This window comes from Acipenser ruthenus, chromosome 24 (genome assembly GCF_902713425.1).
Source record: "Acipenser ruthenus chromosome 24, fAciRut3.2 maternal haplotype, whole genome shotgun sequence".
In the NCBI taxonomy this organism is placed as follows: Eukaryota; Metazoa; Chordata; class Actinopteri; order Acipenseriformes; family Acipenseridae; genus Acipenser; species Acipenser ruthenus.
Genome location: NC_081212.1, coordinates 510,227 through 537,500, shown reverse-complemented (window position 1 = coordinate 537,500; position 27,274 = coordinate 510,227). Strand labels below are relative to the sequence as shown.

Genomic DNA, 27,274 nt, shown 5'->3' with positions numbered 1-27,274 from the left:
GTACAAACTGATTTTCACCGGCTATTGTATGGTCCGGTGCAGGTATGTTTACCAACACTGCTAAACCAAAATATCTACTTAGAAATGGAATCTAATAATGTCATGCACTTTTTATTGCTTGTTCTAAATAGTACAGATCAATCGCAAGAGAATATAAGACATTAAAATAATTCAAGCTCTATCTAAATATGAGGCCCTACGTGCATTACTGTAGTTTATTAAACGAAAATATCTTTAAATTATAACAGCTGGGGGTTACATTATATATATATATATATATATATATATATATATATATATATATATATATATATATATATATATATATATATTATATATATATATCATATTGTTTAAAAACATTTTTAACAATTTAATTGAGCTGAATTACAAAAATATTTTTCATGACATTTTTGTAATTCATAAAATTATGATGTGGTTTACAGCGCACGGCATTGCAAAACATATACACAATCTTTATTATCAGACAAAATTAATATCGTCAAATGTACTAAACGAACCAATAACATATGTTTTTATGTGGACAAATTATTAGTTCAAAGTCTATATAAATATGTACATGTTAGATGCAGGCTACTTTCGGAAATGAGAAGATACAGATAATTTATCCGCGATTAAAAAGGTGTATTGCAGCTGGGCTGGGGGTGCAATGAATATCAGGGCCCATGATGAAGTAATAAGCAAACGAACCCCTGTTCTTTGTGGCGTTATGCTTCGCACATGATGAACTTTGTGTATTCCGTCGCAGGTAAGGTTCTAAAGGAAATGGCACGTTCCTTTTGGAAAGCTGCGCAGAAAGCAGAGAAACTGCAAAGATCAATAAATAGAGCGGTTCCTGGAGGAAGTGTGAGCCGTCCCAGTGTTAGGTCTGTCTGCGCCGCCGGGCCATCGCTGCGGTTCTAGTAAATATGTGAAAAGTGGATTTAAATAATCAACTCGTTTGAAGAGGAAACCCGGAGACAAAACAATCACAGACCCGCAATCCACATTAATTAGTACACGCGCTCAATCCACACGGTTTACATGCGCGCACTGTTGAGTAAGGGACGGGCTCTGCTCTTAACTACACAAAAGGCTTTTTAAAAAAAAATAAGCACAGTGAAAAGCGTTGCTGTCATTAATGTGGAATAGAATGGAAGACTACCAAACCAAACCTCAATCACCAAACTAAATCACACAGCTGTCCTGTACAGGAACATAAACACATGTGTGGTGTGCGTATACATGGCACATAACAGCTCCTTATATACACATGTAATTAAAAAAGAAAAGAAAGCAAGGTCGAGTATCTATCTGATAGTGGCTATAGCGTGTGTGTGTGTGTGTGTATGTGTGTGTGTGTGTATATATATATATATATATATATATATATATATATATATATATATATATATATATATAGAGGCTATAAAAATAAGTTAATATTCAAATAATAATGTTTCTCATACGTGTATATAACAAAATATAGACAAATACATTCTGAATCACCAGTAAATTGAAATATAAGGTTAGTGTGTGCGGGAATGTTTGTGTGTGAGATCGACTCGCACTTACAGTTTACACAAGAAAACTAAAACCAACAAAACCACAGGGTGTTGAATGCTATATCATTGTCATTATAAAATACAGCACCACAAAACAGTAGCAAAAAAGATATTATTATTATTATTATTATTATTATTATTATTTAGATTAAAGTGGGGCCGGTTCATCATTGAAAACATGTTTAAGTTTCATTGAACACTCAATCGACCCTTGCAAACTCTTTCCCTCGGTTATATAGAAATGCATGAGTTGCAGACCACAATGGAAATGGGATGATGATTTTGACAGGGGTGTATAACATACAAACACACACACACATTATATAGTAAATATAAACAGAAAGCAGGAATGCACTGTGCCGGCCTGTATTTATGTGTATGGTATATATGTCACCACGACGCTGTTTGTGTTCCTCATACACACGCAGAGTGCGTTCCTGGTCTTGCTGTGCGGTAAACTCCGGTTCTGTTTTCACTCGCTCTTGCAGGCGCTTTGGTACCAAGTGTGCGGGCTGCTCTCAGGGCATCTCCCCGAGTGACCTGGTGCGGAGAGCCAGGAGCAAGGTGTTTCACTTGAACTGCTTCACTTGCATGATGTGCAACAAACAGCTCTCCACCGGAGAGGAACTCTACATCATCGACGAAAACAAATTCGTTTGCAAAGAAGATTTCCAGAACAGCAGCAGCAGCGGCAAAGACAGCAACCTCCTCTCAGGTAAGACTTATAATAATACTTACTTACTTATAATAATACTAAAACTCCTCTCAGGTAAGACTTATAATAATACTTACTTACTTATAATAATACTAAAACTCCTCTCAGGTAAGACTTATAATAATACTTACTTACTTATAATAATACTAAAACTCCTCTCAGGTAAGACTTATAATAATACTTACTTACTTATAATAATACTAAAACTCCTCTCAGGTAAGACTTATAATAATACTTACTTACTTATAATAATACTAAAACTCCTCTCAGGTAAGACTTATAATAATACTTACTTACTTATAATAATACTAAAACTCCTCTCAGGTAAGACTTATAATAATACTTACTTACTTATAATAATACTAAAACTCCTCTCAGGTAAGACTTATAATAATACTTACTTACTTATAATAATACTAAAACTCCTCTCAGGTAAGACTTATAATAATACTTACTTACTTATAATAATACTAAAACTCCTCTCAGGTAAGACTTATAATAATACTTACTTACTTATAATAATACTAAAACTCCTCTCAGGTAAGACTTATAATAATACTTACTTACTTATAATAATACTAAAACTCCTCTCAGGTAAGACTTATAATAATACTTACTTACTTATAATAATACTAAAACTCCTCTCAGGTAAGACTTATAATAATACTTACTTACTTATAATAATACTAAAACTCCTCTCAGGTAAGACTTATAATAATACTTACTTACTTATAATAATACTAAAACTCCTCTCAGGTAAGACTTATAATAATACTTACTTACTTATAATAATACTAAAACTCCTCTCAGGTAAGACTTTACCATACAGACTGGCGTGTAAACATGACGCTGTTTATTATTATCAATATTAATACTTATAATAATACTAAAACTCCTCTCAGGTAAGACTTGACCATACAGACTGGCGTGTAAACATGGCGCTGTTTATTATTATCAATACTAATACTTATAATAATACTAAAACTACTACTACTACTACTACTACTACTACTATTACTACTGCTACTACTACACTACTAATACTCATAGTGCATGTTCACATTGGAAAGTCGTTCATGATCATTGTAATAATAAGAGCAGTCTCGTTTTTCTTTCTTTCCCCACGATCTTTAATATGTTATTAAGTTTGGTAAATATAACCAGCGGCAATTAAAAGCTAACTGTTCCCCTTCCTGCTACATCATCGTGGTATTGGTGGAAAGGTTTATTATTATTATTATTATTATTATTATTATTATTATTATTATTATATAACACCGTATTTCAGCCTTGGTTAAATCGCTTCTCTTGTGTGTTTGATCAATATATTTTCAATGGGCTGAAACCAGATATTGTAATAGAATGGAGGGACGGGTCATTATTGGTGATGGCTCTCATTTCCATTTATTAGGAAAATAAAACACGTTTCTGTTATTATTATTATTATTATTATTATTATTATTAGTCACTGTATTCTACCCGTGTACGCTTGATGTATGCATTTGTGTAACTTGCACGAAGAACCTAATGAAATGCTGTAGTGTAATTCAGTAGAAGCTATGCGTTTAATTATTTGATTAATAAATTACTTGAGGAAGTACAAAGTAGTGAATGTGCAACATGCAAAGCAAGCATTAACGCGCCCATTTAATATAAACGCCTGTACAGTAGTACAGTATTATCACAATATATTTGTGCAATAAGCCAACTGGTGTTTATCTGTGACCATAGCGTTTCCGTGGGGCATTTGAATTATAAAACTATAAACAAAACAAGACAAACCAAAAAAAAGTATTAGAAACCATTACTAATTTTTTTAAATGTTTTGTTTTACTTCCAGTAACAGCCTGTAGCGACCCCAGTTTATCTCCGGATTCTCAAGACCAGTTACAAGACGACATTAAAGACTCGGAAGGCGCGACGCTTTCTGACAAAGAAGGCGGTAATAACGAGAACGACGACCAGAACCTGGGAGGGAAGCGACGCGGCCCGCGCACCACCATCAAAGCCAAACAACTGGAGACGCTGAAAGCGGCGTTCGCGGCCACCCCCAAGCCGACGAGACACATCAGGGAGCAGCTGGCGCAGGAGACGGGGCTCAACATGAGGGTCATTCAGGTAAAGCCGGGGGGCACTTTCAGTGTCATATTTCACAGTGACAGTACGGCTTTGAAAAACGAAGAAACGGGTACCGTGCCTGCATGCAGACAGATTCCAGCCGCTTTCCACACGGAGGAATTGTACAATTATTTGTGAAAGAAAAATAAAACGGGGTTAAGATAAACGAATAGGCCTATACACAGCACAAATAATAATAATAATAATAATAATAATAATAATAATAATAATAATAATAATAATAATAATAATAATAATAATCGCAAGTAGCCACTCGGGTTTCATTTGGGTATTTCACACATGCACTTACTATGCACAGTATGTGTAACATAAGTTTTGTAACAAATAAATTAAAATGCTTTTCCCAAAAAGGGTGCAAGTTACACCTTTGCAAAAATATAACTGTGCCCGTACACGCACAAATATGAGTAAATATACGAAGCGCGAGCACACTAGATTTAAATTGAAATAACGGTATGTTAAACAATACTGAAACGTTTGAGCAACAACTATCTTTATAAATAATGTGACGAAAGCCTGTGAAGCCGTTGCTATAATGAAGGTGGCAGACATAACAGGTGTCGGCCCGCGGATTATTTCTAACGGCGCGCTGCTGTGTGTAGGGCTGTGAGAGAGACAGACCCACGGGACAGTGAGAGATGCTGAGCACGTGAACTGCGACGTGGCTCAAGAGGGAACACATCTGGAGAAAAGAAAGCAATGCAAACCCTCCCTCATGAAAGGGGATGTCAATTGCATGTGAACAGTTTGCTACAAAAAAATCCAAGCAAATAACCGCTTCACTTGCATCTCCTATCAATCATGAACGCGGCCCGGTATGAGAAATGAGAAATGCGCGCTGTGGGCTTCTGCTAACGCGGTGCCGCTTGGTCGAGAAGGGCCGTGCTGTTGTTGTTTTCGCTCGAGTTTCAGATTGTAAATCTTACCTACCTGTTGGATGGAGATTTTAGATAGAGATATATAGATTGAAATCGTCAGGTTGTTGGGGGTTTGGAACTATCAAAATGTGACCAGATTTAGAGAAGCACGCTGTACATCATTTAGGTGTTAAAAAAAAAAATGTTTTCAGGGATTTCTGATTCGGCTGTGTCTGCCCAGTGCTCAGACTTGTATTTATTATTATTATTATTATTATTATTATTATTATTATTATTATTATTATTATTATTATTATTATTATTATTATTATTATTATTGTTGTTGTTGTACTGTAGTTTTAAATAGATACATTAGATGCATTAAATAGTTATTTTGCACCAAAAATGTAAAATGAAATACAAATAATCTGTAAGAAAATACAAATTAAATACAAATCAAACATAAATGAAAAATAAAATGAATATTGCACAGAACAGGAAAGTAATCCTGTCAAGAAATGCGACCTATCTAATTCTAATGCATCTCCAAAAACTCAGAGAAAAGAATGCGCCGGGACAGTGCGCGTGGACAGAACACTGGGGAATGACGCGTTTAAAGCAAAAAGATCCCCGAACGAGCCCGGGTGCGTGACACGGGTCAAGCGTTGCAATGCTCAGACAGTTAGCGTCAATGGACACGGGGAATCTGGGATAAGGTAACATATTAATAGGAAATGCAAACAGAAGCCTTGTGAAAAAGAAGGTTGCTTGGAGATTAATGGAGTGTCGAGGCTAGACATTTAACTGTGTCGGAGAAAATCGCAATTAGGCAAAAGGAATTCAAGAGAGCGTATTTATATTACACAATAATAACCTTATAGAGACGCTTACTAGATCAGTAACAGCCCTCCTATTAAGTATTAATTGGAGATTTGAAATCCCTGCTGCAGCCCCCACAGCCGAGGTAAATGGAGGGTTAAAAGATCATTAAAGAGAGGTTAGATGTGCGAGTCTCGGAGTGACGATAATTAGGCGTAATCTTGCCACGGCAATAGGAATTCATTCAATCACCGCTGACCTGCCCTGGAGAGAGCGCGAGCTCGCAGTGCACGCCTCTGGAAATGGAATTCGAACTTTAAGAAAACTTCGACTTCCTAAGCCAAGTATTATCATAAGCACGCTATTCATTAAATTAGTGGAACTGTTTACAATCGTCATCATCATCATCATCATAATAATAATAATAATAATAATAATAATAATAATAATAATAATAATAATAATAATAATAATATTTTAAAACGTCCTTATATTAATGCATTTTTAAATGTAATACAATTTGATAAAATACTGTAGGCTTACACTTTTATGAAATGCATATTTTCTGTCTTTAAGGGAATTGTTATGTATTCATGTATATAATAATATGAGTTGCTGCATTATATTATACGATGTATAAGTAGCATGCATTATATCGTGCATGTCACCGCGCGTAGACCTATCCCAAGATGCTGCCTGCGATATTTATTTGAAAGGAAATATGAGGCACGTAAAAAAACCTTAATATTAAATAATAAACACAGACCCATTTTATTCATTTGACTTTTATACGACTCTTATTTATTTGTATTATTTCAATAGTTTTATTCTGTTAAAAGACATTGCTTCTCGTTCTGTTTGTTGATTAAATGTAGTCCTAAGGCATTTCGCCATATTGATTCTATTAAGTTTAACCGGTATACCGGCTCTCCTCTCGGTCCGGGGTTACTGTTTTTTTTCATTGATATGGTCCCTTCTATATTTGTTATTCTCATTATGTTACCTTATTGGTTTCATGTGTATTCCTATCCCTCCCTATATGCCTGTGTGTGTTTCTATAACATGTTTTCTTGTGTAGCGCGGCAGACAAAAGACACAGGACTATTACCAGTCATATTTATCAAAGCGATCACAGACTGAAACGATGCGTCACAATATAACACTTGTTTTGTGAGTTTAATCAAGTGTTCATTGAAATGCATTCGTTTTTGGAGAATTTCCACTCTTGGTTAATGCAACATGTATTTGAATTAAAGTCGGCCTCTGCTTTAATAATTCTATTTGGGCGGCTGCAGTAAAGGGGTTGAGAGGGCATCATATATTTAATGCAGAAATGCTTTGAAATAAAATTGCGCCAGTGCATGATAAGGCTGTGCTCACCTAAATTGCATTTTATTTTTTGCAGGTGTGGTTCCAAAACCGGCGTTCCAAAGAGCGACGAATGAAGCAGCTGAGCGCGCTCGGTGCCCGCAGGCACGCGTTCTTCCGCAGCCCTCGGCGGATGAGAACCCTGGTGGACAGACTCGAGCCCGGGGAGTTAATCCCGAACGGTCCCTTCACCTACTACGGAGGTCAGTAGAGTACTCGGGACGGGGGGTGGGGAGATTCCTTTACATGACATCTGTGTTGATCAGAAACGATAAGCCATGTAACGCCTGTATGTCAAGCGTTGTTTTTACATGTGTTACCCTTTGAAAAAGATACTGGAACCATTCCAAAGTGTGATATCTTTGAAAGTGAAATATTTAAAATAAATAATGATACACCCGCCCCCATCGATTCATTACATTGCCCATTTAAATAAAATGAATACATGCATGTCGAATTCAGAGTCAATACTGTCACATTCGTTTCATTATTACTATTATCCAATAAAAAAAATCACACACTCACACAGACACACACACACACACACACACACACACACACACACACACACACACACACACACACACACACACACACACGCTTTGTGTCTGAGCTGGGCTGCATTATTTTCCTTTTCAATGCACCTTTAAAATGCCCTGCCAGGACCTGACAAGCATTGGCTCACAATGTAACCAAACACAACTGATCTGAAAGCAAATTCTTATTGAGCCCGCTGTCATTAAACACAATTACACTGCTGAGTGTATGGCCTTTGATTCCTGTTTCTTTATTGATGTGCGTGCCTTTTTAGTTTAGACTCTAACACAGTACAGATCAGGATTATTTTTAACAACACTGTATTTATGTGAAACACATGGTGGAATAATTAAATATACCAATGTAGATAGATAGATAGATAGATAGATAGATAGATAGATAGATAGATAGATAGATAGATAGATAGATAGATAGATAGATAGATAGATAGAAATAAATCAATGTAAATAAATATATTTATGCACACAAAAAAACATCTGCTCCTACAAATAAACTAAGCGTCTTTATGGGGCAAATAGTGAAACATGCACATATACTGCAATTTTATTAAATATTTTAAGCATTTGTCTTATACCACAATAATTAAAAAAAGAAAAGAAAAGAAAGAAGGATGCTGGAGAACAGTAAATACTTCATTTGCAAATTCCTCTGGCTTTACTAACTGTCTGGGAAAATCTGAAGCCGTGATCAGCGGCCAAACCATTAGCATTAATATTTAACAGGACTATTTCACCCTGTAGATCAGTGTACCCGATAACCAGGCATTTCTTAGGCAAGGGTGCAACACGACACCCTTCTCATTGTTAAAGTGCACGCACAGTGAAATAACTCTGTGTGCCCTATGTAACAAATGAATTGGTTATTCATGCCATAGCCATAACATCCCAGCTGATATGATTAGGTCTAGAAAAAACATGCCATAAAATAGTCCTTACAGTCAGCAAAGCTGTAAGACTAGAGTGTTGTAAAAATATATATTGGTTATCAATTTGAAAAATGAAACTGAACATAATATCTGATCCACCACCTGAATTATTTGCACTCATTATGGTTCGAGCCCATTGCATTATCACACAGCCTGTTAATTATCTCTGTCTCCCTTTCCATCTTCAGATTATCAAACTGAATACTACGGCCCTGGAAGCAACTATGATTTCTTTCCTCAAGGACCGCCTTCATCCCAGGCTCAAACCCCAGTGGACCTTGCTTTCGTACCTTCGTCCGGACCTACAGGCACCCCCCTGGGTGGGATGGACCACCCGTTACCTGGCCACCACCCCTCGAGCGACTCCCAGCGCTTCTCCGACATCCTTTCCCACCACCCTGGGGACTCCCCCAGCCCAGAGCCCGGCATTCCCGGCCCGCTACACAGCATCTCCTCGGAGGTGTTCGGCCCCAGCCCTCCTTTTACCTCACTCTCTATGAATGGAGGCTACGGCCTGTCACACGCGCAGGCAGAAATGAACGAAGCCGCAGTGTGGTAGCCACACAGCGCCCCCGACTGGCAGTGCTCAGTGGTGCCGGATGACTTGTACACATTTACCTTGGTATTGTCCTGATGTACAGTACGATGAAACTGAACTTCATACGTAACGATGTTCCTGCCCTGTGTTGTGTGGACTGACGGATCGGGGCCGGGTTCAAGGCAGTGTGTGGTGTGGTGGGCTCAGATTGTCATGTTTCAGTCTGTTCCGCGCACACCACAGGTGAAAGAAGTGCCACACTCAAGAGAGGCCCTTGGTTTTTTTGGGGGGGGTGGGGGACAGAACAGGTTATGTCAAAGACTGTAGACAGCTTTACAGAAGCGCAGGAAGAATGGATGTCTCTTGGCTTGGATAAGTGCTTACAAGCGAGCTAGAAGCAACAAGATCATTTATTTATGTCATTTAACGTGTTCCTCGTATTTATTTGAAGAATTCTCAAACCTCTTTGCCTTCTCTAGGCTCTGCCATATGAAAACTCTGGACACATTTTCGACAGTAGATGTATTTCTAAAAGCCCGGGGATGGGGAGGTGGGGGTGGGTGTGCTTTTGTAAAACAGACACAGTATTTATGAAGACTCCCAGTGACTAGTTTGCCTTCAAAAGGTAAACTTAAAAAACAAAAACAAAAAAGTTATATAAATAGCCTATATATATATATATATATATATATATATATATATATATATATATATATATATATATATATATATATATATATATATATATATAAGGATTGTAAAATGAATGGAAGAGAACTCCAGATGTTAATATATGAAGTCTACCTTCTAAAAACAAAGAGAAAGAAATGTTGAACAAGGGTCTGCAAGGAGCTGAGAACAGTCAACTGTTTACGTAATATATATTTCATTCAGGAGTTTCAGGATAAACCATGTTTTAGAACCTCTTGATCCAGAACAGAACAAAAAATAATAATAATAATGTTTAAAGCAACCAACCAAACTGTTTTGTATTGATTTTATTTATAATGTATGGAAAGCAAAGTTTGCTGGCTTGTGGTTCACTGTGCTAGTTTGTACAAGATGTTGTTTACAAAAGTTTAAAAAAAAAGACAAAAAAACTCAACAAACAAGTAGACAGTTGCCAAATAAAACTATAAAACTATAAAACTATAAAACTATAGCACAAATACTGTAAAAGTGTTTTTGCAGCCTGCACTGCAGAAAGGGTTGAAACTAATTGTATGTGTGTGAAAAACAAAACAAACAAAAAAACTTCAGAATTTTTTTAGTCTGCTAAATAAACATTCATAAACAAAATTGTTAATATAACTTACTTAGACCGACAGGTTTTATTTTTGTGTCTTTAAAAGGAAAATCCAAACTATTTAAATGTATGGTCAAATATGCAGTCAGCGGCTGCTATTCTTTCTTTATATTTCAAACTCCTCATGATATGTCTTTTATTGTTCTAATAAACCTAAAAAAACGCTTATGTGACCTCCAGTGCATATTAGACCATTCACTGTATAAATACAACATGTTGAATAAAATTTGTGAGTTTTTAATAAAATGAGAAAATACAAAGCGCGCCGGTTACAGCCTTGTTCTTTCACGTGGGTACAGGAAGTGGGCAGCCAGCAGGTGTTATTTTTCACTTGACCACTAGGTGGGACAATTATTCTAGAAAAAAAAAAAAAAGTCACCCAATGACCTTCTGGTGCATAATGGCAATGTTACAAAACTTGTGTGAAGCGACGCGGTCAGAAGGTAAATTAAAGGGACTGGGAATGAAGTCCGTGTACTGATTTGCCCCGCTGGTCTTGTAACGTTGTGGTGTGGTTTCAGTCCACAATAAACATCTTTGAAAAACAATGGTTAAATATAATGGATCGTTTTAATCTATTAAATACCAGCTTCATGCCTCTACCGATCAGCTCTTACGGGCTTGAATGCACCGATCCATCCTATGGTGTCCTAATAGAGTACGCGGGTGAGCTGGTGGCAGTGGTTTGGTCTGCAATCTCAAAGAGAAACCACACTGCCTCATGCGTACTGCACCTCCCCGGCGTGCCGGCATGCAGAAGGGGAGCCTAACACAGACCTGTTTATATGTGTATGTCCACAGTACTGTGAACCTGCAAGAAAGCCGATGCAAGCAGCAAGTCCCATTGCCCTGTGAATACGGCGCTGGCTTTTGAAGAAGCACGGGTAGCGACTCTCTCAGTTCATGTAAAAGCTTTGATCGGCGAGGGAGTTCTTCAACCTAAATGCATGCCTTTGCAATGAGATTTTACGCATTGAACCTAAATGCATGCCTTTGCAATGAGATTTTACGTATGGCTGTAATTTGTAAAACATTTTTTTTTATTAATGCTTTGGTATTATTTAATAGAAAGGCCTTGCTAATCTTTAGATGGTGCTTTGGGATCTTTAATGTTTGATGTCTCATACAAATGTTAAGAAAAAATTGACCCGATATTTCAGAGCGAAGTTTGCCCCCGTTTTTTTGTTTTTTTTTACTGGAATGAATATACCAATTAAAATATTATAACTCTGCAATTTGCTATTAACCCAGGATTCAATTTTAAGGAAGGCACTGCAATCTTGATCTTATACAACTGCGCAATTATTTAATGCTAATGCTGTATAAAAACTCCGTTATCTTTATCACAGTTTTTTTTGTTTCTTTTTTTAATTTGGCACGTTCTAAGATTAGTGAAAGGTAGCTGCATTATAATTCAAATATAATCCTAGGGACATTTGTTTTTTGCTAGTTTATAATATTGCTGCGTTTTTTTTGCTTCAACACCGAGTCGAATATACTTCTTTATATGAATAAAAGCGTTCTTACTTCGTGAGTCCCGATCTAAGCTGATTAACAGCAAGCCCCCCCCCCCCCCCCCACCCCCATTAATCTTCTATGAATGAAACATCAGCACCAGGGAAGAGAAGCCAGAGTTCACATCTCTCAAGCAGGGGGCAACAGCACAGCAAATCCAATACACAGTGCTTACATTTAAATTCAAATTCAAATGGATTGATTATTGAATATTGGTTTGAACTGACCTGTGCATGTGTTAAACATCACTGAACTTGTAGACCTTTAAGGATTTTAAATAACTCATTCCAGAGTCTAATGGAAAATACACTGAAATCACAACCAAATAAAACAATAATGATCATTAAAAAAATAAATAAATCTGGGTTTAAAGCTTTGAAAGAAAAGCTACACTTACTGCTTAAAGAAGACACTCTCAAGTACAACGCAATGGAGCTATTCAGAGAAGTTTTTATTTTAGGAAACAGAAGAGCGAATGTTTTAAAGGCTAAATATTTTAATCTGATCTATCATTTCTAGTATTAAAAACCAGAAGAAAAACTTCAATAAACAGTTCAAATAAAGAATGAAGCACTATATGGAAATTGTACGGACCCAACAGGACCCTCAGCAACTGAAGATGAAGAGTACAAAACACACACACACACACACACACATATATATAATCATTCAAAATTGAGTGTGACGTGGTTTGACTGTTCCACGAATTATCAGTTAATTGCAAGTGGATTTTTGCCAGTTTGTCATGTGTTTAAAAATAAAAACAATTGAATACTGTATTGAAATACAAATAATTCAGACTTATAAATCCAGTTTTAATTAATTCCCGTTGTGTAATCATCCTAGAAAAAGCAACCTCTCGTGGTTCTGGAATCGTTGGAATGAAGGAAGCTATTTCAAGCCGAGAGAAGGCGCGGCATGTTTCTTCATAATTATTACTCATACAGTATTTTTAGTAAACGGCAAGTCTTTTTAAAAGTCACGTTTAAAAATAACTTAATCACCTTATTACTATACTTGCAATATATATATATATATATATATATATATATATATATATATATATATATATATATATATATATATATTAGGCTACCTTATTAGCCTGCATATTTGAAATGCATTCAGAACTCTATTATAGAGGTTTTATTTTAAACAACGTCTTAAATTTTACTTTTACTCTGTGTAATATATAATGTATAAATCATGGTGAACAATTATAAAATCCAAATTATTATTATTAATTTCTTAGCAGACGCCCTTATCCAGGGCGACTTACAATTGTTACAAGATATCACATTATACAGATATCACATATTTTTTTTTTTTTTTTTACATACAATTACCCATTTATACAGTTGGGTTTTTACTGGAGCAATCTAGGTAAAGTACCTTGCTCAAGGGTACAGCAGCAGTGTCTCCCACCTGGGATTGAACCCACAACCCTCCGGTCAAGAGTCCAGAGCCCTAACCACTACTCCACACCACTGCTATATATATATACTGCACCCGGAAATGTGATGTTTATATTGTAATTAAAACCCGTTAGTTTAAGAGCTTGGAGCTTATCAGAACTCACGGGCAGTAAGCGACGCCTCTAGATGACGTATTTCTAAAGCGCCCTACTCTGTTTACCTGTCCCTTCTCTTACAGACTGTATAAAGATGGCGGCCTCCATATCTCAGCAGCTGGAAGAGCTATTGAACCCTTTGCCCAAGTTCGAGGATCCCGAGGACGACCAGGAGGAAGGTAAGGAGTGTTCCTTAACCGGGTGGTTCGACAGGGTTATTGGTTCGCTTATTCATATAAGCATGGGTGCGGTGTGTTAACTCACACACGAGCCACGCTCTCTGGCTGCTGCTGCAGTTTGCAATAGCAGTATCTACAAACAAGAGATACCGTACCGTGCATTTTCAACTCGAGCTTGCGGTATATTGGTGATTGCATTTTGTGCTACACGTTACCTAAATAAAATCATACAGTCTTTATCAATATCGCTATGCTAGAGTAGCTATATGGATATAGTATACAGCAAACGTACTTCCTCGTAAAGAGAAATCCTTATGCATACCCTCTGTACGCTGCCATTGCAATATATACATACCCCACGTGTTTTAAAAACTACCTTGCGCTGTGTTGCTGACTTCAATAAGACTCGCCTCTGCTTGTTGCTCATACAGTGCTAATCGAGCTTGTAGTAAAACCTGGAATGGGCGAAACTGCCATGCATTCGGGGCACTTTCTATTTAGTTGTTGTTTCTTTATTAAGGCTGCAAGCCCCTCGAGTTGGTTTCTGACTCCTTTAGTATAAGGAGTAAAATAGTCAGAAGGGTTTGGGAGCATATTACTGTAAAAACAATAAATAAACAAACGGACACGTTCAGACCCTAAAAATGGCACATCCAGTTTGGCGTCAGTTCTCGACTGTGCATTAAATCAATTTAATAGACAGCCCTGTATTTTGACCTGCAGTGAAATTATGTTGGAAGCTTGCATCTGTACAGTTGTAGCTGAGGGAGGCTAGCTGAACGTATCAAACAGCGTCATTGCAAAATTGCTTGCGGTGATTTATTGATGTAACAGTTGATAAAATGCACACATTTGTACATAAGAAATGTGTTCTGCACAGCCCTGAATATTTAAGTTTATTGAGTAATATAAAACGCATCATGGACTCCGTTAAATGTGTCTGGGGGAGGGGGGGGGGAGCTATAGAAATCAATTTGTATCCATACATTATTTACTGCCTAATGCTTTCCATTGAATAGGTTCATACTTTTGTCTGGACGGGTTTCATTAGGTAACAAATCACTGGCAGCGTTAATGTTAAATTTACTCTGCCAAACTAACCTATGGATATTGCCAAAAAATTCTATAACTGTTTTTTATTCCCTCCTTCCTTACTTCTAGCTACTAGAGCCAGAGTAATAGAAACCTTTGACGAAGGGGAACCTGAAGAAGAACCTCTTGCAGTTAGCAGGCTGCGCAAACATGCCTCAACCTTTCTGTCAGATACAGACAAGAGATACGTGGGAAGGGCCACCTCCCGGAAAGCACTGCAGGAGGAGTCTGAGGAATCAGGTACATGAGCAGCATCCTGTGGGCAGGCCTTTCATCTTCCAGGGCTTCGTGTTGGGAGCAGGGATTTATAAGGGCAGACTCTTAACACTGTTCATTTAGCTCAACTTGCTTTCTTGTGCAGCACTGATGTCTAGCAATGTGTGGATTTCTTTTTTGTTTTAATAAAAATAAGTGAAGGTTCTTATTTTAGGAATGTTAGATTCCGTTTAATTTCCTAAACATTCAAACTAGGTTTATAGTCAACACTGTTACGGACATGCATACATTACACTGTGAAGCGACCCCATTGTGAGAGAGAACTGTTTGGAGACGACGTTAAACTCTGCACAGGCGTTGGAGATCAGTGTAACCGCTCTGTTAATTAAATCCCTGCTTATTCAACAAGAGAAATACCTGGATTAGGGCAGAGATTTGCAACTCAAACTTGAGACATTGCTAATCAATTTAAAGCCATTAGCCAATTCATTTACATTGCTAAGTGAGCGTGGTTGCTGCGTACGCTAATCAGTTTCCTAAAATGTCATTCTCGTCATGTTGATGTGTATTGAATGCACTGTGTGCACAGGATCCCCATCTTGCAGATTCAATTACGTTAATCAGCAAAGTGCCACAACAGTTTAGCACGTTGTTGTATATGTTGTGAATTCATGCACCATGTACTGGGTTCAGCCATATCCATTATTGCAATGCATAGCCCTGCTTCAGAGAGATGATGGTAGGGTCTAAAGCCACGTAACAATGACACTAATGACCAAGGTTAAACCCATTGTATTGAGTGTTTAAAGAGGGCTCACAGTTCATTCTGAATGATGGTTCAGTTGTTTCACTTCTGGTGCTTCATGTATTTTGGTCATTTTGATAAGACAGCACTTGTAAAAGAGGCTGCAGTCTCAAGGGGTACATTTTATTTAAAAACTAACAATAACTTTCACGTTTTCTTTCAGGTTAGATTTCTGATCGTATTGCTGCCAGCTACCTTTTAATACAAATTCTGTTTTACTTTTAAAGTTTCTGCAGGCGAGGAAGGGGACTCCGGGGAGGAGGAGGAGGAGGAGGATTCAGGTGCCGATGAAGATCCTGAGGAGGAGCTGGAAGAATCGTCTGAGGAGGGGCAGCAGGACTCGGACTCGGGCGAGCAAGAGCTGAAGGCACTGGTCCGTAAGATGAAGAGCAATGGCCTCGACCTCCCCAAAGTGACCGACTTTGAGAAGTTTACTGAAGGGATGGATGACATCGGAGACAGCGATGATGAGGAAGAAGAAGAAGAAGAGAGTGAAGAGGAGTCTGAGGAAGAGGGAATGGAGGAGGATGGGGCTGTGATGACGTTCTCTAAAGAGAAAGTCGGCGAAGAGGTCAAAAAAGGGAAAGCTGTAAAAAAACAAATTGGTATGTACCTCTCCTAAACAGACTTCACCCTTAGTTGTGGTGGATTCAGTAGCAGAACCTTGTACAAAGTAATGCATATTTTACTTTTTTTTTTCTTTCTTTGGTTGTAGATTATGTGGTTATTTTTAACCAAAAAATAATTAACTTAAACAGAGAACTAGTTGCTGCTGTTAATAGTAATCAAACTACCAATAATAAAACACAACACTTAAAATGAGAATCCTGTGAATCTGGTGCATCCGCTAACTGATTTAGCCTCTCTCTCTAGCTTTATGGGACCAGTTGTTGGAAGGGCGAATCAAATTGCAGAAGGCTCTCTTAACAGCCAATCAGCTTCCACAGCCTGAGACCTTTCCTGCGTTTAAGATGATGGGCGGAGCCGAGATGGCGGGCGCTCTGAAGAACAGTAAGTGTCCTGATCTCTTCTCTTCATCAAAGTGGAGCAGATCCACAGTTTGAGTCTCTGCTCCAGTAGTTGCATGGCACGGACGCTCTACTCTGTAGTCTTAGTGATTACATGTGCTGTTTGGTCAATGATGGTTTGCTGTGTTTGAGTCCATTAACCTGCCTGTATTCTTGGGCAGGACCACCTTGTAAAGAATCTCAATAGGGATTATCAACAGGTGGTCCTTATATTCCTGGTAAGGACCCATTACAATTATAACGGGCTTGTGTGAGTGCATCCAAGCAGTGCTGCTGTTCCATCCAGTGAATGAAGAATAGATTACGCAGTGATGCAGTTAACACAAATTCAAGGAGGCGGCTTCTCTGTGTGTGCATTGAGACCAAAAATCTTTAACATTTGCATCTGGTTCTGAATCGCACATGCAGTATGAAAGCCCAGGTTTTAAAATGAGCCTGATTAGCCCCAGTGTGTAGGTAACAAACTCTGGTGTGTCTTCTTAAACTTACAGTAAAACCAGAAATGGATGCTATGCAATGTGGGTCATATTTCCATCCCTGGTACACCTCTTTTAAAGGGGTGCTTTCTTGTCGGCATTGATGAATATCCTATATTATTTCGTTCCTCCTTGTTATGGTACCACTTGTGTACCATTTGTCAGTTTCATGTAGTGCTTTCACCAGCCTTTTGCCTGCAGTCAAGTTTGGACCCTTTTGAAAATGAGAGTTCTGTCTCCAAAGGTCATGAAACAACAACAAAAAACATTGTAATTAAATAAATTGTGCAAAGGGGTTTGTGCATCTGAAAGTATCTCGTAGCCGGGACGTGCTGCAGACAGGACGGGGCGGAGCTGTAGAATTCATGACCGTTCCAGTTTTAAATGCTGAAGTTGGTTTAGATCATGTAAGAAGAGAAGGTGCTGTCTTGGGGTGTTTTTCACACCGTGACGATCTAAAGCGATCTGTCAGCCGGTGATAAAGTGTATTTTTCTCTTGCTCTTGGGCTCCTGTTGCATTGATATTTAGCAGTGGGGAGATCCCTGTGAGCAGCTGCGATGCCAGGTGAAGCAACGGGGTGTGTTACTGAAATACGGCATTACTGTAGGTAATCTTTTAAAAAAAATAAAAAATAAAAATCTTCAAGCCTGTGACACCCACACTGCTGGTGTATCACTCTGAGCAGACTGTGTTTGCAGTCCTACCTCAAAGAGCAACATCCACTATACATATTCAATACCTTGCGAGTACAGATCTTTAGAAACAGGGTCTCGTCACATGAAAATAGCAGCTTTTCTTTTTACACTGAAAGGCTTGGGCAGTACAGCGTTAATGTTTCATTTAAATCTGCGCTGCTTTCCAGTGCACAGGGAGCTGCACTGGCAGGCTGAGATGATGCAGGGAAAGGGTCTCTTCCCCGCCCCCCCCCCTCTCTTTAACCTGCTGCGTCTCTCTGCTTCCTCTTCATTGGGGTGACTGGATCTGTTTCATTGTTCTGTTGCTGCTTCCAGTGCTTCATCACCCTCCCTATTTGAGAGACAGGAACCTGATGTTTAACAAAATACTTCCTGATTGATTGTCTCAAACCAAAGGACTGCGGTGGCTGCGTCCCAGTGGAGGCTGGGAGAGAAGTGATGAAGTATCCAAGCAATGAATTGGAAACAAAAGCGCCGGATTAATTAGGGGGGGAATTATGCTAAATATTAAAATGCTACAAATTGCTTAACATTGTTGTGGTTTGTTATTTTTTTCTGTAAGGATGTGAGGTGCTAATATACGACATGGGAGCCGGAGGCAGCAGTATCTGTCACGCTTTCAATGGTGAATTTAGGGTTGAGATTCTGCAATAATGTGCTGCTTGTCATGGGCTGTTTTAAATTGTATAATATGATAAAACCAAGCTAGGGTTTTACAGACAATTCAATTACATTTTTTTTAGGTCAATGCTGTTAGAATTTAAACTCTTGACCACTGGATGGCACTGTTCGATATTGAAAATAATAATAATATATATCCTTACAAATCGGGACCGATTAGAGAACAAGGCATTTCAGCTATAAATCAATTATATCTGTTCCTTCTCTAAACTGCTTTGTAATTGTAGACATGTTACTGCTGGTACTTTGTCTTGCAGGACAAGCATTTTAAAAGGCTTTTGTCTGAACCATGCGCACAGCAAATGATTGGTCTCTGTGCTGCAGCATTATGATTTGACTTCATTTTAATACAGGAATTCCTGAGTTTGTTTTCTCCCATCTGATTAAATGTAAAGAGCCACAAGAGCTTTATGCAAGACCCTTATAAAAAGTCGTTATTTATTTGAACCCCCCAATCCTGAGGAGTATGCTTCAGTTTCCAGAAGCACTACAGTGACAGGAAATGAAACGGCAAGCTTGCTTTGTTCCTGTCTGTCTATCAAATGAACCAGTGTGCTTGTGCTGTACCCTTCCCCTGATGCTCGGCTTGCTTCAGAACGAACTCCACGCCCTAAAGGGTTAACTGCGCTTTTTGCAATAATGTGGTTCTCTCCGTCCCCGCTCCTCCAAATAGCCAGTTCTGGTTGATGATTTACTGCAAAATTGCTTATAAATTGAAGTAGAAAATGTTTTGCAGACCTGGCAGCTTTCAAGGCTTGCACCCATTTGTCACCCAGCATTTCCTTTTGTGTATAGTACAAGAATTAATTAGGGCTCGCTGCTGGGAAAGTTTACTGCTATAATTTATGTGAGGTGAAATTTCTGGGAGGGAGGCAATACGGTAGCAATTTTTTTTTTTCTTTTGTTAATCTCAAACTTCACGCATATCCCTTGACAGCCTTTTTGGGGGTTCAGTTTTATAAAACTTCATCGTCAGAGTTCTGATTCCTTCAATTCGGTCCTATACAGGGGTGAAACAATTCATTCTGTATCCGTGAATCGAGATGCACTCTTAATATAGCCTTGATTGGAAGCCTCTTCTCTGGTCCAAGCATTTTTTTTGTCATTTGAAATTATATATACTATATATATAATATATATACTTGTTATAGAGTAGATCAGAGATTTGGTCTGTAAAGCAAGATGTAACTTCTCCAAAAACTGCCGTACATCCATGAACCCTGGCCAGAACATTCCCTGCTATTGGAGTACTCTCCCTCTGTTGTAGTTTGGCAGGATGGCTACGATAGCTGTGACTCTTGGCTTTGGGGTTACACTTTTGAACTGTGCCAGCCCTGCACAATTTCTGTGTTGAAACAACCTTAATCTTGCAGAGTTTATTGTTCTTCTCACTTGGTTTAATATCTCCCCCCCCCCCCCCCCCCCCCACCCCCTGCCCTACCATGATTGGATAGCCCACAGGTTGCACAATAATCACTCGCACGGCTTTGTAATCAATGCTCAAAGTAATAAGATTCTTTTGGCTACCGGCAATTAATACATTTGTTTCTCTGTTTCTCTCTCTCTGTCTGTCTGCCTGTCTCTCGCTCTCTCTCTTGCTCTCTCCCCTTTTTAAAATGTTTTTTATTATATATAAATACAAAAAAAAAAGCACACACTAGTGATCTGGGTTTGAAATTACCAGTGACTGGCTTTTTCTCATTTGCATATTTATTGCACTAGAAGAAATCACAGCGAATGATTGATGTTGAGCCTGCCTTTTGAATTACAAACAGCACATTATGAAATGAAAAGAAGGAAAAAAAAAATGGAAGAGATGCCGGCGTACAGTTGATTAAAGTTGAAGACAGCAGGATCTGTAACGTGTGTGTTTTCTTTTTTTTTTCTTCAAAGATTGGAGTCTGAGAATTAAAGGCATATTTTAATAGATGTTGACAAGAAGTGAACTAACAAAAGCAAAGCAAAGGATTTGCTTGAATAGATTTAATCAGATCCGTTTCTTGGGATTAATTGTTGGGGATGACGAGTGTTAGAAGCAGCTCTGTGTGTTTTTGAATGAGGAGGATTGTTTCAGAGGTCACCCAAACTGGAGCGTTGTGTCGGTGTGAGCGATGGTTTAGAAATGTCCTCTGAGTGACGCCAAAAAATAAACATGGGAACAACTTGACAAACCGTCACTGTAAAAAAAATTTGAATCCCCATGGAACCTGAAAAAAACTAACGGATTGCATGGGTGTAGTGTCTGTCGGTCAAGCGCTTTGTACTGCTCTCCTTCTCGTTGTGCATTTCAGCTTCTCATCTCTGATTTGAATTCAATCTCTTTGAAAGTCTCTAATGAAGTTCAACACTGCAGCTATGGCCAGTAGTTCAGCATCACCCTATAGAATGAACTCTTTTTGCTTCATGAACTCGAATGAAACCTGCTGAATAATGTTACGTTAGCATATTGAATTGCATACCGCTTTGTAGTTTTCTGTATACTTAACAATGGACGTTATCGAAATGATGGCTTCCGGTAGACTTTCTGCGATGTCATTTTGTGGTTTCTTTGACATGATGATAAATGAAAGATCTAAATTATGTTCAAATGATATGTCTATGTCTGTCTATGTCTCAATCCTAAAATGCAAACGTTTTGGCCCTAGCTGTAGAGCTGCCCTTTCCTCAATGTTGGAACATGCTTATTTCCCCTCCCCTGCTTTCTTTGCTGCACAGAGAGAAATGTTTTTCCAGTTCTAACCCCAATGAGCAGGACTGCACCCAGCTGTGGACAGCTCCCAAGTTTGCAGAGCAGCATGCAGGAGAGGTTTGCTCTGCAGTGTTGTACCCGCATAAAGGCTTACCGGTATTAAAATAAACAGTCAAACAAAGACCTAGGCACTGCAGGTAAATAAGAGAAGGGGACCTGGTGGTTTTACTCTTTTTAGTTCCCCAATACATTCAACATCTCTCTGTAGCAGGACCATGAGCAGCGTGGCTTTAAATATCTAACTGCTGCAGGTGCAGTTAACCATCTAATGAATGATTCATAAACTCTTTAATTGAAACGGATGGGTTTGGCTTTTATATTACTGGATTTTTTTAAAAAATGTCTATTTTTTATATAAAGCCTATCGATCATTGTTGCTGTACCTGATGCGCTCTTTATTTATTTATTTATTTATTTATTTATTTATTTATTTATTTATTTTTACAGCTGACATTTTCTCCTGCTTTCCTGGCTGCTTGTGGCTGGGATGGAAATAACTCCTATTGCATAGCAGTTTTACCCATTCCAGGTTTTAATATGTGCTTGATTAGCCCCAGTGTACAGGTAACAAGCTCCGGTGTGTCTTATTAAACTCCTAGTAAAACCAGGACGGGATCAGACTGCAATGCAACAGGAGTCTTCTTTCCATCCCTGGGTCTTCAGAGTTTTCAGAGCCTTGGCTCACACATTTTAATTGTCTACATGGCTGCTGTTTAGATCTGTTGATTTAGATCTCTGTATCTGCTTAGAAATCACCATTCGGTCTCGAATGGTGGGGAGACAAAAAAAAAAAAAAAAAAGAACGTTGTTGACCTTTGCTATAAGGAATCGTGCTTCATTCTGTATTGCCAGACAGCCTTTAATAAAGCAGCCAGCAATGGTAGTCGAACAGTCTGTCTAGATTTGCTTGTGCAGGATAAAGGCAGTTTTCTTTTTCACTTGCAACACATGAGGGGGTTCTTGCAGGTAGGTGCCCAAACCTGTTCTTCCTTTTTAACATTTGATCTTTAAATGGCTTCAGCCTTGAAAAGAGGAGGCACCATCAAAGAGGAGTGCTATCTGAATCCTGGGTCGTGAAATACATAGATCAAATAAATGTATGTCTATATCACAAAGCAGTTCAATCGCTGGGGCATTGCCCAGAGTTGCAGCCTGCACAGCTGTAAAAGTTATTCAGAAGTGAAAAGTAGGATATGCTGAGAAATGCGGGTATCAGATTGGCACGCTACATCAAACTATTCGTGTATTAAAAGACCCACAACATAATCCACGGCAGCCCTCCCGCCCCTCCACCCAGAGTTGTAACTTTTGTGAACGTAAACTGTAAATTTCATGCTCTGCCATTAATCTGTCGGATTATGTTGGCAGTTCAGAAGCATTATATTTTAATGAATTCCTTAAAGATGCAGTGTGCCCTTTTCAGTAGCTGCTGTGTTTTGGTGCTTCTGTTGTGAAGCATGTTGAAGTTGCTCTTCAGTTAAGGATAGTGTCGGCCGAGTGTGCTGCCAGCCCTGGTGGTCATGGCGGTGCTGGTGATGGGGATGGTTTTAATCGCAAGAATAACTGTGCTCTTATTATTAGGAGTAATCGGTTATGGTTTAATATTCATGAGAGGGTCATCAAATTAAATGAAATCTCTGCTGTAGTTCCTCAAGTCTGTGTTTTTTTTTCATGAGCAGGTTTCTGGAGGAACCTAACCTGGCTTCAATTCATACATAGACACACATTCATACAGTGGTAGTTTCAGGATCGGATTTACATAGGGTTTTTCTCCTGTATTGTCGAGGTGGAATAAATAATGTTTAACTACTGAGATCAACTTGGATCTACAGAAGCACGTCTGGGAAATAACCAAGATGTATACATTTTGTTGTATTTATTTAGTCCCTTTTTTTTTTTTTTTTTTTTTTTTTTTTTAGAAAAAGAGGAGCAGCACATTTTGCTTGGGAGCGAAAGCTTCTGTAGATCTAAGCAGAGGCTCAGAACTCCTGTGATCTCACAGCCTGCCCTTCTCTCTCTGTCTGTCTGTCCCCTCCTCCCTCTCTCCCAGGTTACAAGGCCCTGAAGGCTCTGCAGAGGTCCCTGGCAGAGCTTCAAGATGAGCTGCTCTATCAGCACCCCGACACAAAGCATTTAATAGATGGCAAGAAAGCAAAGGCTGACAGGTAAGGAAGAAGTAATTAAAGCGTGTCCAGATTCAAAAGCAAGCCTTTAATGAAATGTCACGTTCCTGCTTTCAATATGCAGAGTGGAGACAATCCTGAGGACCCTGCCACCTCTACCAACTGCTGTTAGACTGTCTGATAGGCTCATATAAAAGGTAGTGCAAGAATTGCTTTTAAACCTTGCAAGATGCCTCCATGTCCAATTTGCATTAGTTTTTTTTTACCTCTTCAATTCTTCATTCAAGGTAAGTAATATAACTTGCAGGGCTTTCCTAAAGAGAAGTAACTAATGGTAGGCTTGTGATGTGAACTGGTTAAAACCAGACCTGCTGTGTCTGTGGTTCTCGGTGCAGCAGTATTAGGCAGTGCTGGTTTGAGTGCCCATCAGTCCTGCCTGCCAGATCCTGTGCAAGTAGGTCAGTGTTCAGTGTGTTGCTTCTCGTCCTGTTGCTGTAGCGAGGATGACGAGGAGATCCCTAGTGAGGAGGAAGAGGAGGAGGAGGAGACGGGAGGGGGAGAGACCCGGAAGGGCCCCCCCAAACGGAAGCTGGATATGGAGGAGTACCCGGAGTTCATGGCCAAGCGCTTTGCAGATTTCAGGACGTACCGCAACAGCACGCTGCAGAAATGGCACGACAAGACCAAGCTCTCCTCCGGCAAGATGGGCAAGGCAAGAACCAGACCTGAACCACAGGGTTCATTTCAGAAAGTGTGAAAACAGGGCTAGTTTGAACTTCAGGTAATAAACAGAGACAGAGTGAAAACGGGGCTAGTTTGAGTGGAGACAATCAGTCATAAAGCACTGAAAAGACAAAAGAAACTTTTCTCCTGACAATAACATCTCGTGGAATCTTCTGTTGAGATAACTTGGCGTAACTCCTGTGTTATAATGACCTTTTTAAAGTCACGCATTTTAAACATAATGTAGTAAAAACAAGAAAATCAAGCTGCAAATACCCAAGTATGTACAGTTGTTAATATACTCATTCTTCACCACTTAGCTGTCCACAGTGGGATGAAGTATTAAAAAAAAATAAAAACGCAGTCGAAAGTAAAGCTTGAAAATAGCAACGACACAGAAGACCTTGCAAGTAAAGTTATGCATTTTTCCTGCCCCGATTCTGGAGCACCCTGCCAAAGACCGTCAGTCATTGCTGTCGCTGCACCACCTGTATAATTGCTCCATATAACATTTAAATAGTACTGCGGTACAAAAAAAAATCAATGCGTGAAATACAGCTGGAGGCTCCTATATTTGCATTGACCGAGCCTGACTGCTTCATTCCTCTTTGATCTTTATTTCTTGTCCTGAAGACAAGCTGTTTGTTCCAACCTCCCAAAAGTACTACCTGTAAAATACTGTTTTGAGTTTTCTAAGTTCTAATGTGCTCTCTTTCTGAGAAGGGTCTTTGCAGGCTTTACTGTATCTGACTTCTGAAACTAAGCAGGACTGTAAAATGAAAATATAAAAATGACAAATTCTGTCGCCTCAGTTATTTCTATTTCCAACACTTCAATCAGGAGTACTCTGTTTCCAAAGTTTAACTGCCCTTCTAAACCAATGCATGTTGTTAATAGACTTTAATGTTATTGCTCCTTGGGTTTGTTTTGTTTCAGGGTTTCGCTGCGTTTGAACGCAACATCCTCACTCAGGTTGAACAGATCATGCTGTCGAAGGAGCGGCTCTTGAAACGGACACAGACCAAGCGGTCAGAATACAGGGTCCTGGGGCAGCCGGAGCAGGAAGTCACTGCGGCCATGGTGCTTGACCCCAAGGCACCGGTGAGTACGAAGAGGGCGGGGCTGGGGGTTAGGCACTCTCAGCTGTAACAAGAAGCAGCAGAGGTTCAATCCACCATCGCACTGGGATGTGTTTTATACTAGCACACAGCCTTTCCAGCTCCCTAAATAAATTTTATAATGATGTAGATCCCCTGCAGATGCATGCAGCTGTGTGCCAGTGCTGCAGTTGCCATGTTCCAGTACAATCTCCAGTAAATGGGTCCAGCTTGATCACCGAGTCTTGACGCCATTCTTGTGTTTACAGGAGGCGGAGTCCACAGCGAGGGCTAATGCACATCTCAAAGACCTGGATGAAGAGATTTTCGACGATGATGATTTTTACCATCAGGTGGGTGCTGTTTGTTTTATTACTCTACACTATTGACTTTTCTATTGACGGCACAGACTTTTTATTTGTCTACAAAACAGATTTGGGACCCAATTAAAGCTTTTAGCTGGGGAAAGAAATTCAGTCCAACGATACATTCTGGTGTTGACACTTGAAGTGGTGTGGGGGTTACTGCAATTATTGATTATCTAAAGCTAAGGAGGAGAAGCAACGCTACTGCTTTTCTTAATGTAGACAGCCTAGTTGTCCATCAAGCCTTTCCCTATTCCGTGAGAGAGCAGTGGTAAGCACATTGAGGAAATGCATGCAGAGAAGAAAGGGATACCGATATGGAGAATTTATTTGATTGCACATTGTTGATAAGGCGTCATTCTCTCGTTTTAATTGCATGAATTTAAATTCCTAAAACACTTGCTAGTGCTGAATTTGCTTTGAGTCTGGTTTTTATATGCCAGTTATGTATGTAATTTAATGTGCATAACCTCGCTGTGCAGGGCACACTGGGGCCAGTGCTGGAGCTGCTGATTTGCATGCAAGGAAACATTTCTGTCAGCAAGTCTCACTGTGTGCCATAAATCATGTCTGATTCGTCAAGAAGAGGAACAATTCTAGATCTGATAGGTGGGGCTAAACGTTGACTTCCGTTAAGTTTCCAAAATGTAGTTCCTTGCTGCTGTGGTTTGTATGTTAAAATTATCTAAACTACGGTTTGGTAACGGTGTCCAACCGAACATGTTCGGGTTTAAGTAGCAGTGTGGCATCCATGCACCAGAAGTGTCTGTCTGTACTACACCGGATTGAAATTACAAAAGCACCTTGCCAAGCTCCAGTGCTCCCTACTGGAGAGCTTCTGTGGACACCTGCAGGGCTGACTCCAGGGTGCGGGAGTGAGCCACCGCCACTGTCGATCCGGGGATCTGCGGGGCGAGAACATAATTGGACTGCTGTGAAAACCAATGGTAAAATAATTGGACACTATATATATCTATATATATATATATATAATCTATATATCTATACCTTTGTACCCTGAATTATCTGAGCAGATCTCATTATCAAGATTTTAGGAGTCACGATCGTTCTATCTTGGTATATATAATTTCATTACAAAGATATGCTTTACATTGCACACAGTGTTAATCCTTAACATGGCTGCTCTGAACCAGTCTCTGCAAAGGGGG

General features: G+C 39.2%; 2 protein-coding genes across 3 annotated transcripts in view; both read left to right on the top strand.

Moving 5' to 3' along the window:
* LOC131700538 (LIM/homeobox protein Lhx1) overlaps positions 1-11,050 on the top strand; it is a 12,235-nt gene extending 1,185 nt beyond the window's left edge. For both annotated transcript variants that reach the window (XM_058998409.1, XM_058998408.1), the window contains exons 2-5: positions 2,054-2,280; positions 4,121-4,398; positions 7,501-7,666; positions 9,135-11,050. In XM_058998409.1, the coding sequence (XP_058854392.1) occupies positions 2,054-2,280; positions 4,121-4,398; positions 7,501-7,666; positions 9,135-9,505 (1,042 nt within the window). In that variant the 3' untranslated portion in view covers positions 9,506-11,050. The remainder of the gene's footprint in view (positions 1-2,053; positions 2,281-4,120; positions 4,399-7,500; positions 7,667-9,134) is intronic.
* A 2,830-nt stretch (positions 11,051-13,880) lies between these two features.
* Positions 13,881-27,274, top strand: part of LOC117429310 (protein AATF) — a 32,249-nt gene continuing 18,855 nt past the window's right edge. Inside the window, exons 1-8 of the mRNA XM_058997834.1 lie at positions 13,881-14,054; positions 15,216-15,386; positions 16,395-16,772; positions 17,041-17,178; positions 23,848-23,962; positions 24,419-24,632; positions 25,580-25,744; positions 26,010-26,093. Coding sequence (XP_058853817.1) covers positions 13,970-14,054; positions 15,216-15,386; positions 16,395-16,772; positions 17,041-17,178; positions 23,848-23,962; positions 24,419-24,632; positions 25,580-25,744; positions 26,010-26,093 — 1,350 coding nt within the window. The 5' untranslated portion in view covers positions 13,881-13,969. The remainder of the gene's footprint in view (positions 14,055-15,215; positions 15,387-16,394; positions 16,773-17,040; positions 17,179-23,847; positions 23,963-24,418; positions 24,633-25,579; positions 25,745-26,009; positions 26,094-27,274) is intronic.